Below are 19,461 nucleotides of genomic sequence, written 5' to 3'. Positions count from 1 at the left end.
ATGTCCTTTATACACCAACGAGCAGTGGATGCCCTGATGTGAAGGACCGCCCATGTATTATTCTGGATTAGGAACGTTAGAAAGGAGAGCTTAGGAAGTGCCATATAATTATACAATAATTGAAATTTAACCCTTTTATTTCTTGACAAAAATAAGATCACTCGGAGCGACATCGCTCGGTCTTAATTATATACATTTTGGAAAAAAGAAACATAATTTTCTCCCCTAATTACATACTTTAATCTTATCTCGTACTTATAAAGCGAATGAAGACGAAATAAGCATTAAATAAACTATTTTAATGCGTATACTTTCCCATTTAGATAAACATAGATATGTTACATTTGTCATAGTATATACTACGCTACAATCATCACGTAGGCCCAGACGGCCCGGGCACATCCACGTTTATAACTGGCCCGGGATCGTCCGTGCGTCTAATTTACACAATATATCTATGGCACCATATGCTTACAGCATTTAGACATATAATATCTCCAACTATTACGTATATACATTTGTCTACTATTTATTTACACGGTGTTTCGTTAAATATATTATATCGGCGAATAAATACATATCTTGTCATAATTAAAGACACAGGCCCGCCATGTCTCGTGGCTTGGAAGACGTGGTATTGCTACTACGCGAGCTGTGACAGAGCATACGTAAGTCGATATTCAGAGTAAATACTAGTGTAATATTGATACAATATTTGCATGTGTCACCCGTACTTATAGAACTAAAACGAAACTTAATACAGAGCTTATAAATAGTCGATTTACTTTATCTATGGAAATGATATCACAATACACATAACTTACGCCTATAATTGTAGATTCCTTAAGTACTGTGGGAGCGTGCCTATTGCAGGTCGTGTTAGTCGATCGTAGGAACAAAACGTGAACGTTAAAACTAACACTAACCTAGACCTTACCAAAATACGAAAATCACATTTTTTTTCTCATTTTTGCTTAATTTAAGATAGCTACTTCTAATTTAACATATTATGACTGAAAGTGACTACGATTTCAAGTTTAATCAGTTTCCCTAACGCTATCACATTTAAAATTATGTTTACGTGTAGTTACAAGGTAAATTACATACTAGACTCGTTTGTTGGTTCTGTAGTCATCGAAAGGAACAAATTTTATAAATGCCTATTTACCCTACGTAGCTAAAGGATATCCATTCAAAAAGAATTCATGCAGTGCTCTTCTGCAAGTCTTATAGGACGCTTGTCGCGTGGATACATCATAAAAATAATAATTATATTTGTTATACTATTTGACCAAAATACCAATTTATGTCGAGAATGTGTATAAATATGCAAGTATTTGTAGGTATAAATATCCTATCGAACTATCGGTCCTTACTCCTTACATTTACTGGTACATATTCTTCTAAGAAAGCCAACGTGGGCTTCGACGTTGACCACATGTACCATTACAAAAGTAATAAGGACCGATTGTCCGGTACATCTTCTGTTAACAATGTGAAAACAACTATAAATGTTATTTTATACAATTAAAAGCGTATTTTATTGCCTTCCCCCGATACATTAACAGCTTGGAAACAGCTTCCAAGTTCCAACTCGTTTACATCAAAAGTAAATGGAGATTTTTACAAAATGCAGATACTCGACTGCAGTCATAATTTTTTATAAAAAATACGATGTATTCAAATACATATTATATAAAGGCCGACCCCGCCTCAAAAATCGGATGGTTTGGTCCCATCAACCTTTACAGCTACGTTACAAGCGCAAAGCGAAAGAATTCTTAAGATTAAGAGGTAGATAATTCCAAGATTAACTATATATCGAATATATTAGCCGGGCATACTGTCGAAAATTCAGTGCCACCTCCGTCCTCAGGAGGTTATATTATACAACGCAGGGCATACTAACTATCTTAGACTACACACGCTACAGTAGTCTAAACACGCAATGTCAGTCTTTATGTCAGTGCTGATGAGCGCGACGCTCACCGGGCGGACGCACTCGTCCGCTCACTATCGAGTCTCGTAGTCCCGGGCACGAACTCTGTCGAGTCTTTCGGAAGGGCGACACCGGGACTGCCCCATCGACTCCCTTAGAACTGCACGTCCCGGACGTCGGTGGGTGTGGCGGCGTTGCTATGGGCCTTGTCCTGGGGAGGAGGGGTCCACCGCGCCGCTTCCTCCCGGCCCGGGCAGTTTGGGCCCGCGGGTTGCCGACTCGCCGCCGCCGTCGCCGCGATCGCCGCCTGAACCATCACCTCCACGTTCTCGAGACACGTGTGCAGACAATCCTGTGGGAAACGGGGAATCAGTATTCGCATTCACGGGTAACAAAACTTGTGAAGTCTGCGAAAGCAAAAGCTTCAAATTCTGGTAGTTTAAAGAAATCTTACAAGGTCGATGCCGGTGAGCTCCTGCAGCCGCAGCAGGTGCGAGGTGTCGTCGCAGAGGCCCCGAAGCGCGGCGGACAGACAGGCGGCGGCCAGCGTGCTCGCCGAGTACAAGGTAAACTTGTAATCTGAAACAAGCGAACGTCCTCCGTCAGGCGATGTTTTCCTGGAGCGATACCGAGCCTCACCCGAGCGCGGGTACTTTCCGATTCAATAACAAAAGCGCGGTTAACAGTTCCATATCAGTCGAAAACCGGGTCACCCGCCGATTGCGAGCGACGTTTAGTGGCCCGATAAAACGTTTTCCGCGGCGACGCGAAAGTTTTTCCCTCGCAGGCAGCCGCGAGCGAATCGGGCTCGCACAATAGCCGCGCGGGTTGACGCGGGCGACCGGTCCTCCTCCCGCGGGTCGCGCGGGCTGGCGGGCCCCGTCTGGGGAGCGCAGCCTCAAAGGAGCCGGCGTCCGCCCTCGCGCCCGCATTCCTCGCCGCGGCCCGCGCCAGTTTTACTGGAATATTTCTCACGGGCTCGCTTTGGCGAAGCCATTATACCTATACAGATATCTTCTTTAAAAGGCTCTGCCGGGGACCAATTTGGGCCCGAGCGGCCCGAGCAGTATTTAACAGGCTGTATTTGTACCGTAAGATAATTGACGTGAAATAAAACGAGGGGCATTGTGGCTATTGAAAACGAATTCGTACCCCGTAATAAGTCGATTCCGACCGCCGATGCTCGACGGCTTTTCCTAATTTTTCTTTTTATGCGACTGTCGAGTAATTGGTGGTGCGAACAGAGTTTAACTCGAGGAAATGAACGATTGTTTCTTTCGTAAATCTTATATAATCTCTCGGTTACGTCATTTTATAATTTAACCTAAGTAAGTGTATATGCAAAAAATTGCAAAATTAATTTCCTTCCAAGTTAAATTAGAATTAACTGCACTGGTATCTAGATATGTAACGTAAAACAGGAAAATCAGCTGTGACCTTGTTTTGTTGTTTATAATGAGCACTATAAGGTTTCAGTTTTCACATTTTGTTGGTTAGCAGTTTGAATTTTCAAACGGCGAGCGAACTCGGCGTCGTATAACGAGGTTCGGAGGGCCGGCAGCTCACAATGAGTACCTTCAGACGAGGCCGGGCTGGATACCGAATACCTTCGTTTTTATTTGCATGTCGGCTCCGAGATAAAGGAGTAAAGAGGGATAAAAGAGGGCCAAGAGCGGCCGCGGGATTTGCATAATCTGATGTTAATCAAATATCGAAGCCCTACCACGAGCGAACAATACGCATGAGAACGGCTTCAAACAAACACAATACTGCATAAATCGATATTCGCATTATTTTACTGCTATATTGAAACATGGCCGCAGAATTTGTTGCTTTATTAGGGTTCCCACGTATTTTCAGGTCGGTTTTGTGAAAATGTACTGAAAATCTTTAATAACAATTCAAAGTCTAAAATTCAAGCGTTGAATGGGCTATTGGCTAAGGAACTAAACAAGTACGTCCTACAATTTCAGTAAAGTTTCTAAAGTTACGTCATCGTGATGTGCAAGTGCTAATTTATAAAAATAAGTAAATATTAAGTTTTAGATAACATAATATTACATATATTACAATAGAATAGATACATATTTTCTTTTAAAATATATCTGCTAAGTAATCCAGTTAGTGAAAACAAAAAGTTGTTAAAAATATTAAGTCGTGTTTTCAGTGGCGTAGATTTACCTATTTAAAATTTTCAAGTAAGTAGGTAAGTAAGTACTTAATCAATTTTTAAGAGTGCAAATAATGCAATACTATAGCAGTGTGAACAGTGAAGTGTCTCAAAATAAACATTAATTTTAAAAAGGAATATCCTACGGAATATCTAACTCCAAGTGATCTGGTACATGATCACTTGGAGTTGTCTACTTCTTCATGGTAGATACTTTTTTATTTGGCGGTAGAAATGATGAGGCGGTGTAGGTATTTTTCTTTTATCCCATTACAAATTTAACATCCCAACAAGTTATAAGGCCGAGAGTAAATTGTGCCATTCACATAATGACAGATAATGCGAGTCGGCACGATATCGTAAATCGTAATGTACTGGGATATTCAGAATTCAGATGTTCAGTGCGTGACCGTGCACAGTGCAGACCCTGTAACGTGCTCAAGCGCACTTCAAAGAGTGCTCCAGAAAAGAAGAATAAACGTAATATTATTCAGAAAATAATGCAATTAACAACCGTTTTGTCACATTCGTGTTTATTGGTTTTACGCTTTATAACAAGCATTACAACCCTGACAAGTGAGAGATGATATCCGAGAGGCGAGTGAAATAAAAGAGCTGGAGCGTGAACTTCGCTGCCAAAAAAACAATGCGGCGGCGGCGAGCAACAAAAACCGTTGCACAAAAACATATGATCCCATGAGGGACTCGGCGGGGTGAGGCGGGGCGGGGCGCGGGGGGGACAGGCGTGCTGGAATGCGCTCGGGCGAGCGGCGTGGGAGGCGCGCACCACACACGCTGGCTCTACCCTACCCTCACTGTAAACAAACCTAAGGCCTCTGGGGCTCTACTATTGCAATATTTCTTTACTGTGAAAAAAGTTAACTTTCTAATTGCCGAGATTCCTTTTTGACGCGGAAAGACGTGCAGTGAATTCCTAGTAGATAAGAATGCGGAATGTATGCTGAATCGACTCCTGTGTCTTCTTAATAATTACGACTCGTCTTTACATTTTAAACTCTACAATAAAATTTATCATGTTATAATAAAATTATTCAAAAGGTACTATCAACTGCTAATGGCGTAGCTTAGGTAATATTTTGTATTTTTTGACGTTCACTACATTTTATTGCTTTTATTTTACACAACGTTAAGTAAGGTTTATAATTGTATCAATGTCTAAACTTTGGACTCTCTCAACTTTTTCATAAACTTGAAATTTTGAGTTGATGGCAGTGCATTTTTTATCGACAGTGGTCAGTGACTATCTGATACCTACTGAGATAGTTGTTAATCAGACTTTCAATTTGGCGTGATTGACTTGGTATTCGGCTGATGCCATAATATCTATTTTCTTTTAAATTTCTTCTTCAATTACCACTGCTTTTCCTTAAGAGGAGTCCACACCGCCGTTTTTTCATACAGATGTTGTCTCCTGTTTCCTCCCTGGATAATGCCAATAGAGTTATAATTTTTTTCCTGAATATCTATGGCCACTATTAACATGTCCCTATGTTTTTTTTTTCATAATTTTATTATTAAAACAGATAAGAACGTCCAAAAACCCAAAAAATGGCCAGATTTTCCTCTGTGTTCAAACACCCAGAAAACAAAACTGGCTAAAATATACAAAAAAAAAATAAAACATAGGAACACAGCTCAAAAAAGTACTTAAATCGGTTAAGTTTTGGAGAAGGAATCAGCGGACAACGAATCGAAGATTTTCTGTTCTTTTATTAGAACTTTTGTCGTGTTGTCTCTATCGCGCTCTGCGGTGGGAGACTTGAGATTGGTGAGACAGCAATACATTTTCAAATACCTATTTTCAATTTCTCTCGCCCCTGGTGTATCCTCTTAACTATTCTGTCCCACAAATCGTGGTAAATTTTAAAAGTTTAAAAAGCAAATGGCAAGTATACATAGGCGTTAACTAAAAAAGTTTGACGCCGATATTGAATAGAGTTCAGCGACACACGGTCGTGACGTGACGCGGTATCGAGATGTTAATTACCGTCTGCCAGTTGCCACACAAACATTCCCAACACTAACGACCCGTATGAATGAACGAATGAACATCGCAGATCGTTTTACATCCCTACTGCAAGTGACACGAGGCGAGCTGACTTTACATTGATAAATATTCTACTTGAAATCGTTTCAGATTACGTAAAAGATGTTAGATAAAATCATTTTTGCTAAACCAAATCGAAAAGTACTGATTTCAGCTCCAGATCCCTAATGATAAGGGTAACAAGTACGAGGGACCTCATGGGGCTCTAGAAAGGTTCCGCTAATAAGTTTCTGCGGTGCAGTCATTCATCTCATACCAATCTGCATGTATGATTTATTACGGGGGAGTAAGTATAATGGCGCCGGCACATGCTAAGGAAAGCCGCTCGACAAGCAGGATCCTGAAGATTGGAGGACCTCAGAACAAAATAACAATAAGTTAGCTCGCTAAGGTGCCTAGAGTGTAAATCAAGAGTAGCATTGGCCTTTGGTGCTGGGAAAGTATGTCAGAATTATTGTAGTCTGCGAGCATTAATAAGTTTTAATGTCTTTCCTTACTGATTATTCCACTTTTTGTGTTATCAGAATGTTCAGATAACCGACGTTTAATAACCAAATCGTCTTACTCGTAAAGTAGGTACTTAAACGTTCTTTTATTTTATAATCTAACTACAAGCACACTACAAGTATGCGGATTCGCGTGATAAAAGTTATAATGAGATCACCGGCGGAGGAAAATCTCACAAGATACTGAGAACTGGTATAATACAACTATCGAGTGAAACATCCACCCCGCTTTACGAACATTTCGAACAAAAAATTGATCACGTCAAGCTAAAAGGTGAAGGACACTGCGTCTAGTCAGAAACTCAGAACTTGTCACGACCTTACTAATTACGTGCTCGAATTGGGGTGGTTATTAATAACTTGAGCTATATCGTTATAAAATAAACAAAGTTTACCTCTTCCGGCAAGGGAGATGAATGTTTGCGCGTGCCTTTGGACCATTTCTGTGTTGACTTTTCTCGGTAGGTGCAGTCGCGACAGCAGCAGAGGCAGGAAATCGTGCGCCGTCACTCCCGCGATGTCCCACTTTAGCTTCGACAGCACCAGCAATTCCCAACTCTGTTGACAAAAAAGTATATTACTTATAATATCGCTATTAGTCACTCGTGCAAATCCTTTGAAGAAATGCTTAGGAACAAACGTAATAAATACCCTGGGCCTTACCACGTATGTAAATAATCCATTTCTCATTCCTTCCATCTAATCGATCGGAAGCAGATTACTATTGTTATTATGAAAGTATTCGCTAAGATATATTATAGTAACGTGTCAGTCGGTGCATCCGGCGCGGCGTGTAATCGTCGACATGGCGTTTTGCCCAACTTCCCGGAACGATGCGTAGGTAGACCCGACAGTCGACACATTGTGATTAACTTGGAAGTTGGAGCGGATCTCGCAGGCGGTATCGTATGCTGGAGTACAACTTTTAAGTTACCGCGAGTACTTATTTATCCTCGCGTTTACCTAACGAACTATTCCTAGGAGCCTCTTCCGTTTCGTCACGCTCAATGCTCCCGTCGTAACGCAAGAGCCTCCGCCCTCCAGGTCGTTCACAAAATACGTTACACGAATTAATTACGCACAATAAATAATAATTATAGATGAGTTATTCGCTTCTTCGCACGTGATTGCGTTTGCAATTTACAGCCGTGCATTTACCATACAAATTACTTACATGTAGGTGAGTCCCCTGCATGCGATTTCGACACTACGCGCGTAGTAAACAAGTGCACATTTGCAGTGAATTCATAATTTGAAAAGACAATATTTAAATTCATTATGTCATAATTCCTAGTTACAGTTAAATTATTCATATTATGCAGAGTGTACAACGTAATATAATTCGTATAAAATTTAATAAAGTGCCACAAAGTTAAAAAAACCGAATATACCTACCTACCTAGTCTTATCAAAGCGTTGCGAACAACGTACGGTACGACTATTTCTTGGAAGTTCTTTCCGTCGCGTCATTTCAGTTGACCTATATCGGAATCAATTAAAAACGATAAAAGCTATCTCTGCGTAGTTTCGTTATGTATGGGTGATTTTATGAATAACTCGATTATTTCGTTAGCACACACACACATGCCTGCATTGGCCGTTGACAGATAATACTCGATGTTTACTTAACTCAACGCCGGGGTCGGAGCGGCGGTCGCGAGGCCTCCCGGCCGATTTTGTAATACATTGTGATGGGGGTAGAGTTCAAAGTCCCGCGGCGAGGGGTACGGTTTAGGACCTATCGTTGATTGATAAGAAATTTTTGTGAATGAATTGTGTCTCATCGCCTCGAGTCGCACGGAATTAGATCGTGTGTGTATGTGTGAGTGTGCGTATGTGTTCTCGTGGTGCGTACACGTCACGGCACCGGCCGGCGTCAACTAACCGTGATGTTACGGTTACGAGATAAGTATATGAAACGATAAATAGGCTGAGTAAAAAAATGAGCGAAAGCAGTAAACGCCGCGGTATGAGGGCCGACCGCACCGCACTGCGCGCGGGATTCCATCGCCATTTTGATTTAAACTCTTCGGAAACAATACCTCATAAATATACCACAGACGTAATATAAAAGTGCGGTAGGTATCCAAATTCAAAGTTAAAGTTTCAGTTCAATCATTCGAGATTTTCGTGTACTTATCTATTATCTAGTTGGCAATAATTATTGTAATTATTATTATAAGTATTATCGACATAATAGTTACTTAATTATTTGGTTTAATGTTAATCTAAGATCATGGAGCAGTTTGGTGATACAGAAACGCTCAACAATCCTACAAACTACAAGCTTGGAACCGAGCACAAGTCTAGGGCTTCAATACCTAATGGGACGTGTTAGAGCAAATAAAGCGAGGCACGGCTAGTTGAATTCCTGTGCCGTTCCCAGGCTTTATCCGATTTCATCAGGTACGGAACAATGCGGTGTCGCCTAACGTGGGCTCTCAGACTAAACAACAGTTTCAGGCGGTTGCCATGGCTACAAATAGGCTACATGAGAGTGTGGCAAATGGCAACACTAACACTTATCTGGCAGACCGCAGAACTATTGCCGAGTTGCATTCTGAACTTTCATTTATCATGAGTATTGAAATTTGAAATAATGCAGTTTCAAGTGAACTTGGTACAAGTACTTACCAAGAATTAACTGAAATTATAATATCTAATTGAACCCGTGAATTATTCCCCAAATTCGTATGAAATTATTGTAATTAAAGCCAAAAATAACTAAAATTTGGTATTGCATGGTATAAACTTATAATTTTAACCACGTTTATATTGTTAGGTATTTTTATTGCGGGCCACGCAAGGGCCACGTCATCGCCCGCATGTCTCGTTTCAATTTTATTACGGCCAACATTTTTACTGTGACTATTTTTAAATATTAATCTCAAATATTTTCGATACATTTTACTAAATTTTAGTTTTCATATTTATTCGTCCCGGTCCACTCGTACTAAATCATTATACTTTTTAGGTAAGTACATAATACAAGTATTGTGGCGTCGTAGTAGATATAAGTATGTATAGCGAAATATTTCGCAACCTTCACAAAGGACGAGACGGTTTATAAGTACTTTTAGTTACTAAAATAAAAAGTGTTCATAAATTCTTCTCGCCTCTTGGTATAGACTACTTATTCCGAAATCCGATCGAAACATTTCGAGACATTTTGAAATCGATTTAGTATCGAGACGTATTCATATCTCGCATCTCGCACGCGTCTTTGTCTAAGTCGCGAGGTCGCCTGGGCGAGGAATGCGACTGGTTCTCCCTGGTGCCGAAACGTGGGAACTGGGAACCGGCGGTAACCGGCGGGAACCCGATAAAGAACTCGACAAGCACGTAATGGCAAGTGCTAATATTGTGTTAGAGGAAGCAGAGGCTGTGAGATTCGCAAACAAATCGCGCTTCTGTTGCTGTATATTTGCATTTCAATATTAATTTAATCCTTATAAGACTTACAAAATATATGGTTTTGTAAGTCTTATAAGGATTAAATTAATCAATTAGAAGAACAAAACTTTTCGTGGGTTCTCCGTAATGATTTAATCTGTGATACCATCTCAGCAAAACCTAAGAATGTGTTATGTGATATTATAATCTTTAAGAAGATTAGCGATTGTGTAATCTAAATTCTAAGTAATTGTAAAATCCGCAGGTTAATAAACTCACACTCAATATCAATCGATAATTTGGCAAAATAAGTCGAGAAAGTTCTTTCGCTCGCCGCCGCTCGTAAAATCGGTTTAATTATAATAAACGTTCAGGTTGCCGGTTGCGGGTTGCGGGTTGCAGGTTTATGGCGGGAACCAGTGCTCGGATGCCGAAGTGTTGCTCTTTTTGCCCCTCGCTTCTCGTGAACCACAATCAAACCGATAGTCCAACAATCGATGTTCGAATACTATGAAAATGCGGTTTGGTCTATTATACGCCGTCACTATTGTTGGCGTTGTAACATACCCAGTGCAGACTTTTCATTGTATTAATAGGCCACGCCTAAATTAACTTGTATTATGAAAGTGTAGACACTTTTTTATTATTCCTCTATAATGTTTAATACTTAATAGGAAGAAAATTGTCTACTTGAGGAGATTTTTCAGTTACCTCTCTACCTCTACGTGACTTCGTAGAGGCTCTACGCAGGTGCTACGATGTTGATAGAAAAGTTTAAGAAAACCCTCATTTAATTAAATTCCTAATTTATCCCTCGTTATTTGATCACCGATAATCCAATTAATTTTCAAACTTCATATTTGAGTATTAAATAGGACCTTGTTATTAAATAAATAAGCTAATCTAAATCTAAGGATTTAAGTGTCAGGCGCCAGACATCATAAAATAAAGAACTAAAACATTATGAAATATAATATTAATAGTACGCTTTGAAATGTACGTAACATTGTGTTTCTTTTATTTATTTATTAAAATTATGTAATCTTAACTAAAAAGTGATAACTTAGATTTCGAAGAAATATATGCTTTAAGCTAAATTATTAATTAGTTTCATATTTTAATAAATGTATTTTTTATTAAACCTTGCTATTCTGTGTCGGTCATAACTCATAACAAACGCATAATGTTTTAGAAGAGAGAAAAAGAGTATGTACAACATAAATATGGGGCTTATTGTGTTGACTGATGATAATAAAGGGTTTTCCAATAGGGACTTGACAATTTTGAGTTTAGTTTGTGGACGCACCCTTTCACTTAACATCGAACTGTCACTGTCAGTTTACTCAGTAGATATAACATTTTTATCATGGTGAAGTACACGAACGAACAACGTCTGCAAATCTTAAAAATTTACTTCATAAATTCGAAGTTGGTGGCCGCTACTTTAAGAGCGTTAACTCCGATTTTCGATCGTAATTCTCGCCTTTGTAGACAGGCAGAATGGCTATGATTGTGGGTTATTTTTGGCCCGGATTGGAAGATATGGACTTGGGCAGCATAACGTTTCAAATTTCAATAGAACGGCGCCACAAGCCACACAGCACTCATTAGAATCGATTTATTGAAGAGCAAGTTAGATGAGCGTGTTATCTCAAAAAATGGACCTGTCAATTAACCGCCTCTTTCATGCGATTTAACGCTTCTTGATTTTATTGTTTGGGGCTGCGTCAAGTCGTTGGATAAACCGACGACGACGAAGAGCTCATGGCCAAAATTCAACGCGAAATAGCCGAAATGTGTAGCCGAGCCATAGAAAATTGGGTTCAACGAGTCACCGCCACCCACCACCGCCACCGTCACGCTTGCAGCAAGCGTACCTGCGGTAGCCATATGAGCGGAGTCGAGTTCCACTCAAAAATGTTTTTATTGTACTTCAACCCGATACTAAAGTTTTGAAATATCTCAAATAGTTTTAATTTTATTTTGAAAAAAAGTTGTCAAGTCCTTATTGGAAATCCCCTTATTTCCTAAGGCAGTAACGGTTGATCAACCTATTCCCAACTCGTGGTCACAGGCGGTGTGACACATCGGATTCGATATAGAACAGATTATAAATAGCCAAATATGACAACGATAGCCGTGAGAAACGGCATGCTGTAATTGGGCCGATTGAAGTTCCGAGAACCCGCCGGCAATCGCCGGGAACCCGACTTGTTGGGTTGCCGCATTCCGAATTTAAAATAAAAAATATAATCTACATTTTACGTACTCGGAAACCGCCGAATAATGCAAAGATGTGTGCAGTTATCGACATTCGGGGCTCTCGTGGGTGGAGCGTGGACGAGTGCACTGTTTCGTATTTATATTCGCCGCAATTTTTATTAATAACATTCAGTATGTCGATAAGCGTTTTCATTGTAGATAACTAATATTCTCCGTGGGAAGGTTGGAAGCTATATAGCAGTTACCGACATGCTCGATTATTATATTATTGTCAACATTAGTCCTAAGAATACCGTAAAACATTCTCATAGAAGCGAACTAGGCTAAGAAATTAAGGTTATTGTAATCGCTTAATAAAATCTACGAATCGCTTGACTAAGCATTTTGTAGACCGCGTCAAAGATTTTAGATAAACACGAACGATAGATTCAAAAGTCTCACACGATCTTATAAGAATCTCCGACTCAAGTGCATAATAAAATTCTCGGTAAGTGTTCATACCCAATTTTAAGTCTGTTACAACTGTTCAACTAACCTCAAGTCTGTTACAACTTACAAGTTACAAGTCTGCGTACACTAACGAGCGTGTTTAGTGTTACCTTTACTTTGCGGCCTTTTAAGTTTTTCTGTTTTCAAGCCTTTAGGTACCACTGTCTTTGGGCTTTAGGAATGAGGAGTTAGGAATTAGATAATAAGCGTATCTCTCTAATGTCTTAGGTCTTCGAAGAAAATATTATACGTCGACCCTAAAATACAGACTAGGACATAAGATGGAAGATTGTGAAAACGACCATTTATCAAGTGGATCTGAAAGTTGAAACAATACCTAATATATAAATATAATATTGTATCAGGTTTTAAGATAACGGCTATATTACTGTACATTAATAGGAAACAGCAAGTATTTTAATGTCGTGTGAGCATGCGGATAATGCATGTAATTCTAGACTGCAGTCGCCACTTTTTATTGGAATTCGCAGACTCACTCAATATTATTATATTTATTTACTATGAAATGTGAAAGTTACTGCAAAATTAAATATGCACATATAAATACAAAGTATTCAACTATAATAGATATCGATTATACATATTAATATACGTGCAATAAAACGGTGTTTTTTATAGACATACTTAAATGACATTGACGAGTGTACGATTCCATTAGTATGAGAAACGTTAGAAATTATTGAAAATTGCAATAAAAAACATAATTAAGTACCTACCGCTTATATAAACAAGCGCTTGCCAGTCTTGCAACATTGTTATTTTAATTAAACTAATAACTTACTTTTGATAATAAACTTTTGCCTACGCCTACTATGTAACATAATCAAGAAAGTGTTTAAAATAATTAAATTGTTAGAACTGAAATCAACAAATCTGCTCTATGCTATGCCCGGACAATCCAAGTTCGCGACTTCACGATCGTTAACGACCGTTGAAATACGAAATTCAAAAACGAGCTCTCAAACGGTTATCCCGCGAGCTAAGTAATACTTTACCACATTCTCTTCGTATAGCTTAAATACATTATTTATGATTTAAGACCTAAATCACATTGAATTCGGAATGCTCTAGGATTTAGGTACTTTTCGGCAGTACGATAAACACGAATCAAATACAATTTAATATTATAATATGTATGCTCTAAAGTTAAGCTCAACACAGAGACAAGTTTAACGCTCGTACGACGTGATACTATTTTTTATTTTAACTTTTAAGTTATTAGAAATCATGGTCATGTGTGCGTGCGCCTGATTGAGGCTACTATGGAGTATGGAGACAGGACAGCAGTAATTAGGTTCCCCTTGAAACAAATTGCGTTTCAAAATTCACCTGGTATTAGTCGAGAAATCTTGAAAGACTTACGCAAATATCCGCATACGTGACGCTGTTGGCCGTGTAGAAGACCAGGGTCTCCGCCGTTAGTCCATGGGAGCTGGGCTCCCGGAGTTTGGAGGCGAGGAGCAGGCAGACAGTCCCCAGCAACTGCAGCTGGCTCTTGCCGACGGCGCACGTACTCAGGAACCTGTCCAGGTACGATATCGCCAGGGGAAATACGTCCTCCTGGCAGTTCTGTTCCTCGCAGAGCTGCAAACAAAAGTTCCTATTACTGCCGCGCCCAGGCTTATCGCATTGATAACCTATATTGTACTACTTTCCAACGGGCCTTTCTTATCAGTTCGCACCGGTTTATAGGGAATTCTACTCGAGACTCGAGATAGTTAAGTTTGTGGTTTTTGTTAACATAATACGAGTAATACCAACTATTATCTATTCTGTGGTAATACTAAGAATAGCGCCGTTCTTGAAGACGTCATTAGACTTTAGAGCCCGCGCATACTTTCGCACGGTGGAACCTGATGAATGCGGACCGTGAACTGTCACACAGAATGAGATGTAACGACCTATCTTCTATCCCTCTTTATTCTGTGACTGTCAGCTGATGTCCCCAGCTATTGTTGATATTCACATGACATCAATTACGTTATTAACCTGCTCATTTTATGATAAATGCCCATTATGTCATGAATTTACCTAGGTAGGTAGGAATAATTGTAGGTTCTGTGAAATGTGATTTACTGGGTATGCCGTATGATACAAAAATAGCAATGTAAGTCAAACATTGTACTTGAAGCATCCGTCATTATAAAGTATAAACATCGGGTCAGATTTTATAACACGTTAAGTATAAGGCTACGTACGGTAAAATAATAATATAATTATTATTTAGTTATTACTTATTACAATTATTATTTATTACTAAGAAAGAATTGTTGTCTAAGAATAATATTATTGTAATTGTATGACTAGTAACAGTTTTAAATGATTCCAGATACGAAAACATTATTTCGTACTCCTCTAACTCGTAAAATATACTTAACTCGCTTTAAAATTGTAAAGTCTACTAAGGAAGCAATACTTATTCGAAAAAAAAACTACGAAATCAAAATACAGCCTCGTGAAAAGATAGTACATAATATTATTATACACAATTTACATGAAACCGTCGTGTAATCAAAATATTACTTAATTAAAAGGTCTGGTTCCATATGCGGCCAGTGGCCACGTCGACTTCGGTGCGCGTGTTAATTTGATTTTTTTCAATAATTGTGGATAATTTGCGATGTCAGTGACCTTACAGCGGCGGTTTCGGTCTGCTTGTGCTGAAATTTGGTATGCGACTGGTTTAGGCGAAGTCTGGTGTCGGCAAACTCAGTCGGCACTGCGCGCAGTGAGGCGCTTGGCGACTCGTCGCTCGCGTGACGTCAGCGCTGAGCGCTCAGCCGGCGGCCACAACCGTCGCGCTGCAGCCCACGTGGCCCGCCGCCGCCCGCGCCGGCCGGTCACAGCTGATTGCCGACGTCTCTAGCCACTAGCCCCTCGCTCCCGCTGATCCAACTTTAATACGGATTACGCGCAAAATCTAATTTTAAACGGCGAGATACAAAACTTATGTTTATAACTCGAAGTTTTTTAACAACAACATTAAACAATTTCGCATAATAATACCCCGGTGCTATCTGCGGGCGCAGCGAGTAGATAAGAACACGGTCGGCGTCAGCTGTGTGCGTGTCAAAATCAGCTGATTATTCAAATAGAACGAGCGAGCAGCCGCGGTCGGCGACCGCGCCGGGGCCCCTCGCCACCTAGCGTTACGTCCGACCACTTCCGACGATGCTCGGCCTCCGAGCCGCAAGAAAATTGAATCATAGCACCGGGAATCGGGATAGTTTATAATTTATACCTTCCGGCGTCGCAACTCGCACGATACTTACGTAGGTACCTCGCATTAGTCACACTTACTTCACGTCGTATTACCTTCTAGTTCTAGCGTTCAGTCCTAAAATGCATACTCGAGAATATTTCTGCTCATACATTAATTGTAGCAAGGCTCTCAAGTCTCACGTCAAATACCGAGTCCGAACCACGCAGACGGTTCACATTACGTTCCGGCACAATCAGCTGATCGTGTAAACAACGTGCTGGCACTTCCCGGCCGGATTAGCCGATAAGCCGACCGTTATCGCCGCCGAACTCCTCAGTCCCGACGGCGATGGTGGTCCACGTGCACGGGGAACAAAATGGCGATCGTAGGTGCGGCCGGCCGGGGCCGGGGCGCTCACCTCTAGCATCCACTCGGCGACGACGCGGCGCATGTGCGGCGTGACCTCGGTCTGAACGGTGCCGAAGTAGGTGGCGGTGACGGCGTAGCGCTCCTCCGTGCGCAGCAGGTTGTCCAGTACGCGGCGCTGCAGCAGCACGGGGTCCGCGCTAGCCGTGGCGGCCGGCGCCGCGCCCCCCGCGACCCCAGAGCTGTCGGGGCTCACGCGCTCCGCACACAGTAACTCCATAGCACCGTGCGGCGGCTCGTCTCGGGCTCCGTTATGCGGCCAGCTGATCGCACCGGAGCGAGCTTGACGTTGTGTTGCGACGGCGGCGAGTGCCCGAGTCACAGTGCGCTGTGCGGCCGGCCGCCTGCGCCGTCCCGCGAACATATGATCGGCGGGGGCAGCGGGGCGCGCGGGCCGCGGGCCGTGAGGCCCGCACGCAGGTTTCTCCCGATTCGACGTTCGAATACATAACATGTTTTCTAACTCGCTCGCACTTTATTCAGATTCCGACCTCTCGTTCTATTTACAAAATATCTTTCATGAGCATTGAGCAGTGAGCTTATTATTTTTCATTTTCAGTCAGTTGTTACATTTGTTATTACTTATTTATGGGACCAACACTACTAAAACCAACAGCTGATTAATAATTATTATTTAAATTATGTATTGTAGTCTGAACTGTTTGACTTTAGACCAGGTTTTCACTGATAGACTCAATACTCATAGACTTATTTCACAATAGACATAAGGACCGGTAGTTCGACTGCAAAGAGACGGACAGGTTTCAATATCTGTCAAATTCGTCGGGTTTCACTAGGATTATAAGCGGAATGTGCCTCGCACTGGCTGATATAATTTATTTTTAAATATTTAAAATAAAGATTTCAAAATTGGATTCTGACAATTTTAATCGCATCTGCCAAAACACAAACAATAATACGACATAAAGAGGAACACGTCCAGCGAATATGTCATAGTTTTAAATTCGTAGGTAACAATTAAACAACCCTAGCGACCATAGACATAATATATACTGTCGTAAAGACCACCTGACAACTCGAAAATGCGTGACCATTTTTGATCTGTCAATGTGTGCGTGTGCTAGTGATGTATATTTTACTATCGATAGTATAGTATTTTGCTATCGATAGTTTAGTCCGTTCGAGTTATTTTACCTGAGTTTCTATAAGAAATAAATAATATGCAACTTTGATAGATTTGTATTTCAAATTAGGTATCATAAATTTTAATTGGCAAAAAAAGGTGATGATTGAAAAGTAGATACACATTTTCTTTTGGAATGATTTTTCAATCGTCGGATATGTTATGACATGAGGTTCTTATAGGGATAAATAATTTACACTTAACACATTATAAAGTTACTTATTTATTACTCAGGTAAAATCTATCTGGTAAATCAGTCCTTACATTGAAAGTAAACGTTGAAAGTAAACAACACACATAGTATATTATATTTTATTCTTAAATTAATACATATTATAAAATATCATAATATTTTATTACAATTATTTTGAACCGACTTCCAAACAGGAGGAGTCTAGACGTTCGCCTGTGGATATATTTTTATGTATGTTCAACGATTATTCCGCCGTTTATGAACCGATTTTCAAATTTTTTCTTTTGCTGTACATTGTATTGTTCCGAGTAGGTATCATGTTCACAAAAGTGGTGGTCTGGTGATGGAAACAATGAGAAATCGAAGTGACTCCTTGATATTCAAATGGGAACGTATGGTCCCAGAAAATGTTCAAGAACGTTCACGAAATGAAGATTGAGTACAGAATAAGGATTATTTAATACTTTTTAGTTCATATAAGTATAATCTTAAATGAACTAAAAAGCATTAATTGCTTATAATTGCTTATTTTTAATAATTGCTTCAGTAACAAGTGCAACAGTATGTCAAACTTACTGGCACAAATAAAGTTGGGATAGCTTCTTTAAACAAAATAGTATTTATTTTAATTTTTCTTTAAAAATTTTCAATGAAATGTTTGCTACATATTGTTGAATTTTTTTTGGGATTCCAACCAACACGCCCAATTAATTTCAGCCATTTTCCTCTTATTAGAGGATCTTTAGGGAATCTGTAAAACAAATGATTATGATATATAAATATAAACCTTCCTCTAGTTTTAGAGTCACTCTATATTATAGTAGTTATATTATATTAGCTATATTATAATATACTATTAGTTAAAATAAGATAATATGTCCTTTTAGTCCGGCCGCACATTATCCGAATTTGTGATCACTAAAATTCGGACGCCCCGCCCCGCTCATACATTTTGACACGTCAGAAATTATTTTAGTATGATGGGTTTACAACAAAATGTATGAACAGAGTGCGTTGCGCCGGGCGTCCGAATTTTTCTGATCAGAAATTTCGGATAATGTGCGGCCGGGCTTAAGGTGATAAATATAAAGGTAAATTTTAGATTTATGTTATTGTAAAATATCGATAAGCATATCGATAAATTTGATTCAAGCACTAGCGTATATGTAAGAAATTTTGATGAAAAATTTTTCTTCAAAATTTGTGTAATATAGGAACAATAGTACCTTTAGTAACGCAAAATATGAAAGTAAAAGGGAGGATTCACAATATTTTATTTGAAATAGAGAACTAAAGACCATAATGTAGCAAAAATAAACACATCGTAGCAATTAGGACATGAAGATTAATTACGGGTGAAATGTATATTTTTCAGGATTATTCCTATGATTTACACTGCAATCACTCACAGCACAAGTTATTATTGTTATATATAATAGTATTTGTTGAAAATAACATACGATTTAAATAATAAATTGCAAATACCGAAAGGGCATAAAAACGATTGACGACTTTTGACGACCTGTCAAATAAAAGTTGTTACAATTTTCATTAGACTGCCTCTCTCTTTTCATCATGTTATAATTCCATAAAGGATTTTCTTCTCTCTCGCACTCTTTGTTGGTCTTTAGGTATATATTATGTCTATGCTAGCGACCATTTTCGTCATAATACGTCAAATTTAAAA

The 19,461-nt window shown here is 39.6% G+C and overlaps 1 protein-coding gene across 2 annotated transcripts; it reads right to left on the bottom strand.

Moving 5' to 3' along the window:
- Window positions 1-119: 119 nt before the first annotated feature.
- On the bottom strand, window positions 120-16,782 carry LOC121728849 (G1/S-specific cyclin-D3). Of its 2 annotated transcripts, XM_042117156.1 has the most exons (6): window positions 16,430-16,782; window positions 14,172-14,393; window positions 7,079-7,241; window positions 2,394-2,518; window positions 2,090-2,291; window positions 120-2,022 (listed from the first exon to the last, which is right to left on the bottom strand). In XM_042117156.1, exons 1-5 carry the CDS (start codon window positions 16,655-16,657, stop codon window positions 2,094-2,096), a joined length of 936 nt encoding a protein of 311 aa, XP_041973090.1. In that variant the 5' UTR covers window positions 16,658-16,782; the 3' UTR covers window positions 120-2,022; window positions 2,090-2,093. The 2 variants fall into 2 exon arrangements, with proteins under 2 accessions (XP_041973090.1, XP_041973089.1); XM_042117155.1 differs by having other exon boundaries at window positions 120-2,291.
- Between the last annotated feature and the right edge of the window lie 2,679 nt (window positions 16,783-19,461).

This window comes from Aricia agestis, chromosome 7 (assembly GCF_905147365.1).
Source record: "Aricia agestis chromosome 7, ilAriAges1.1, whole genome shotgun sequence".
Lineage (NCBI taxonomy): Eukaryota > Metazoa > Arthropoda > Insecta > Lepidoptera > Lycaenidae > Aricia > Aricia agestis.
The sequence above is the reverse complement of the archived record's forward strand: the minus strand, read 5'-3'. Positions and strand labels throughout refer to the sequence as shown.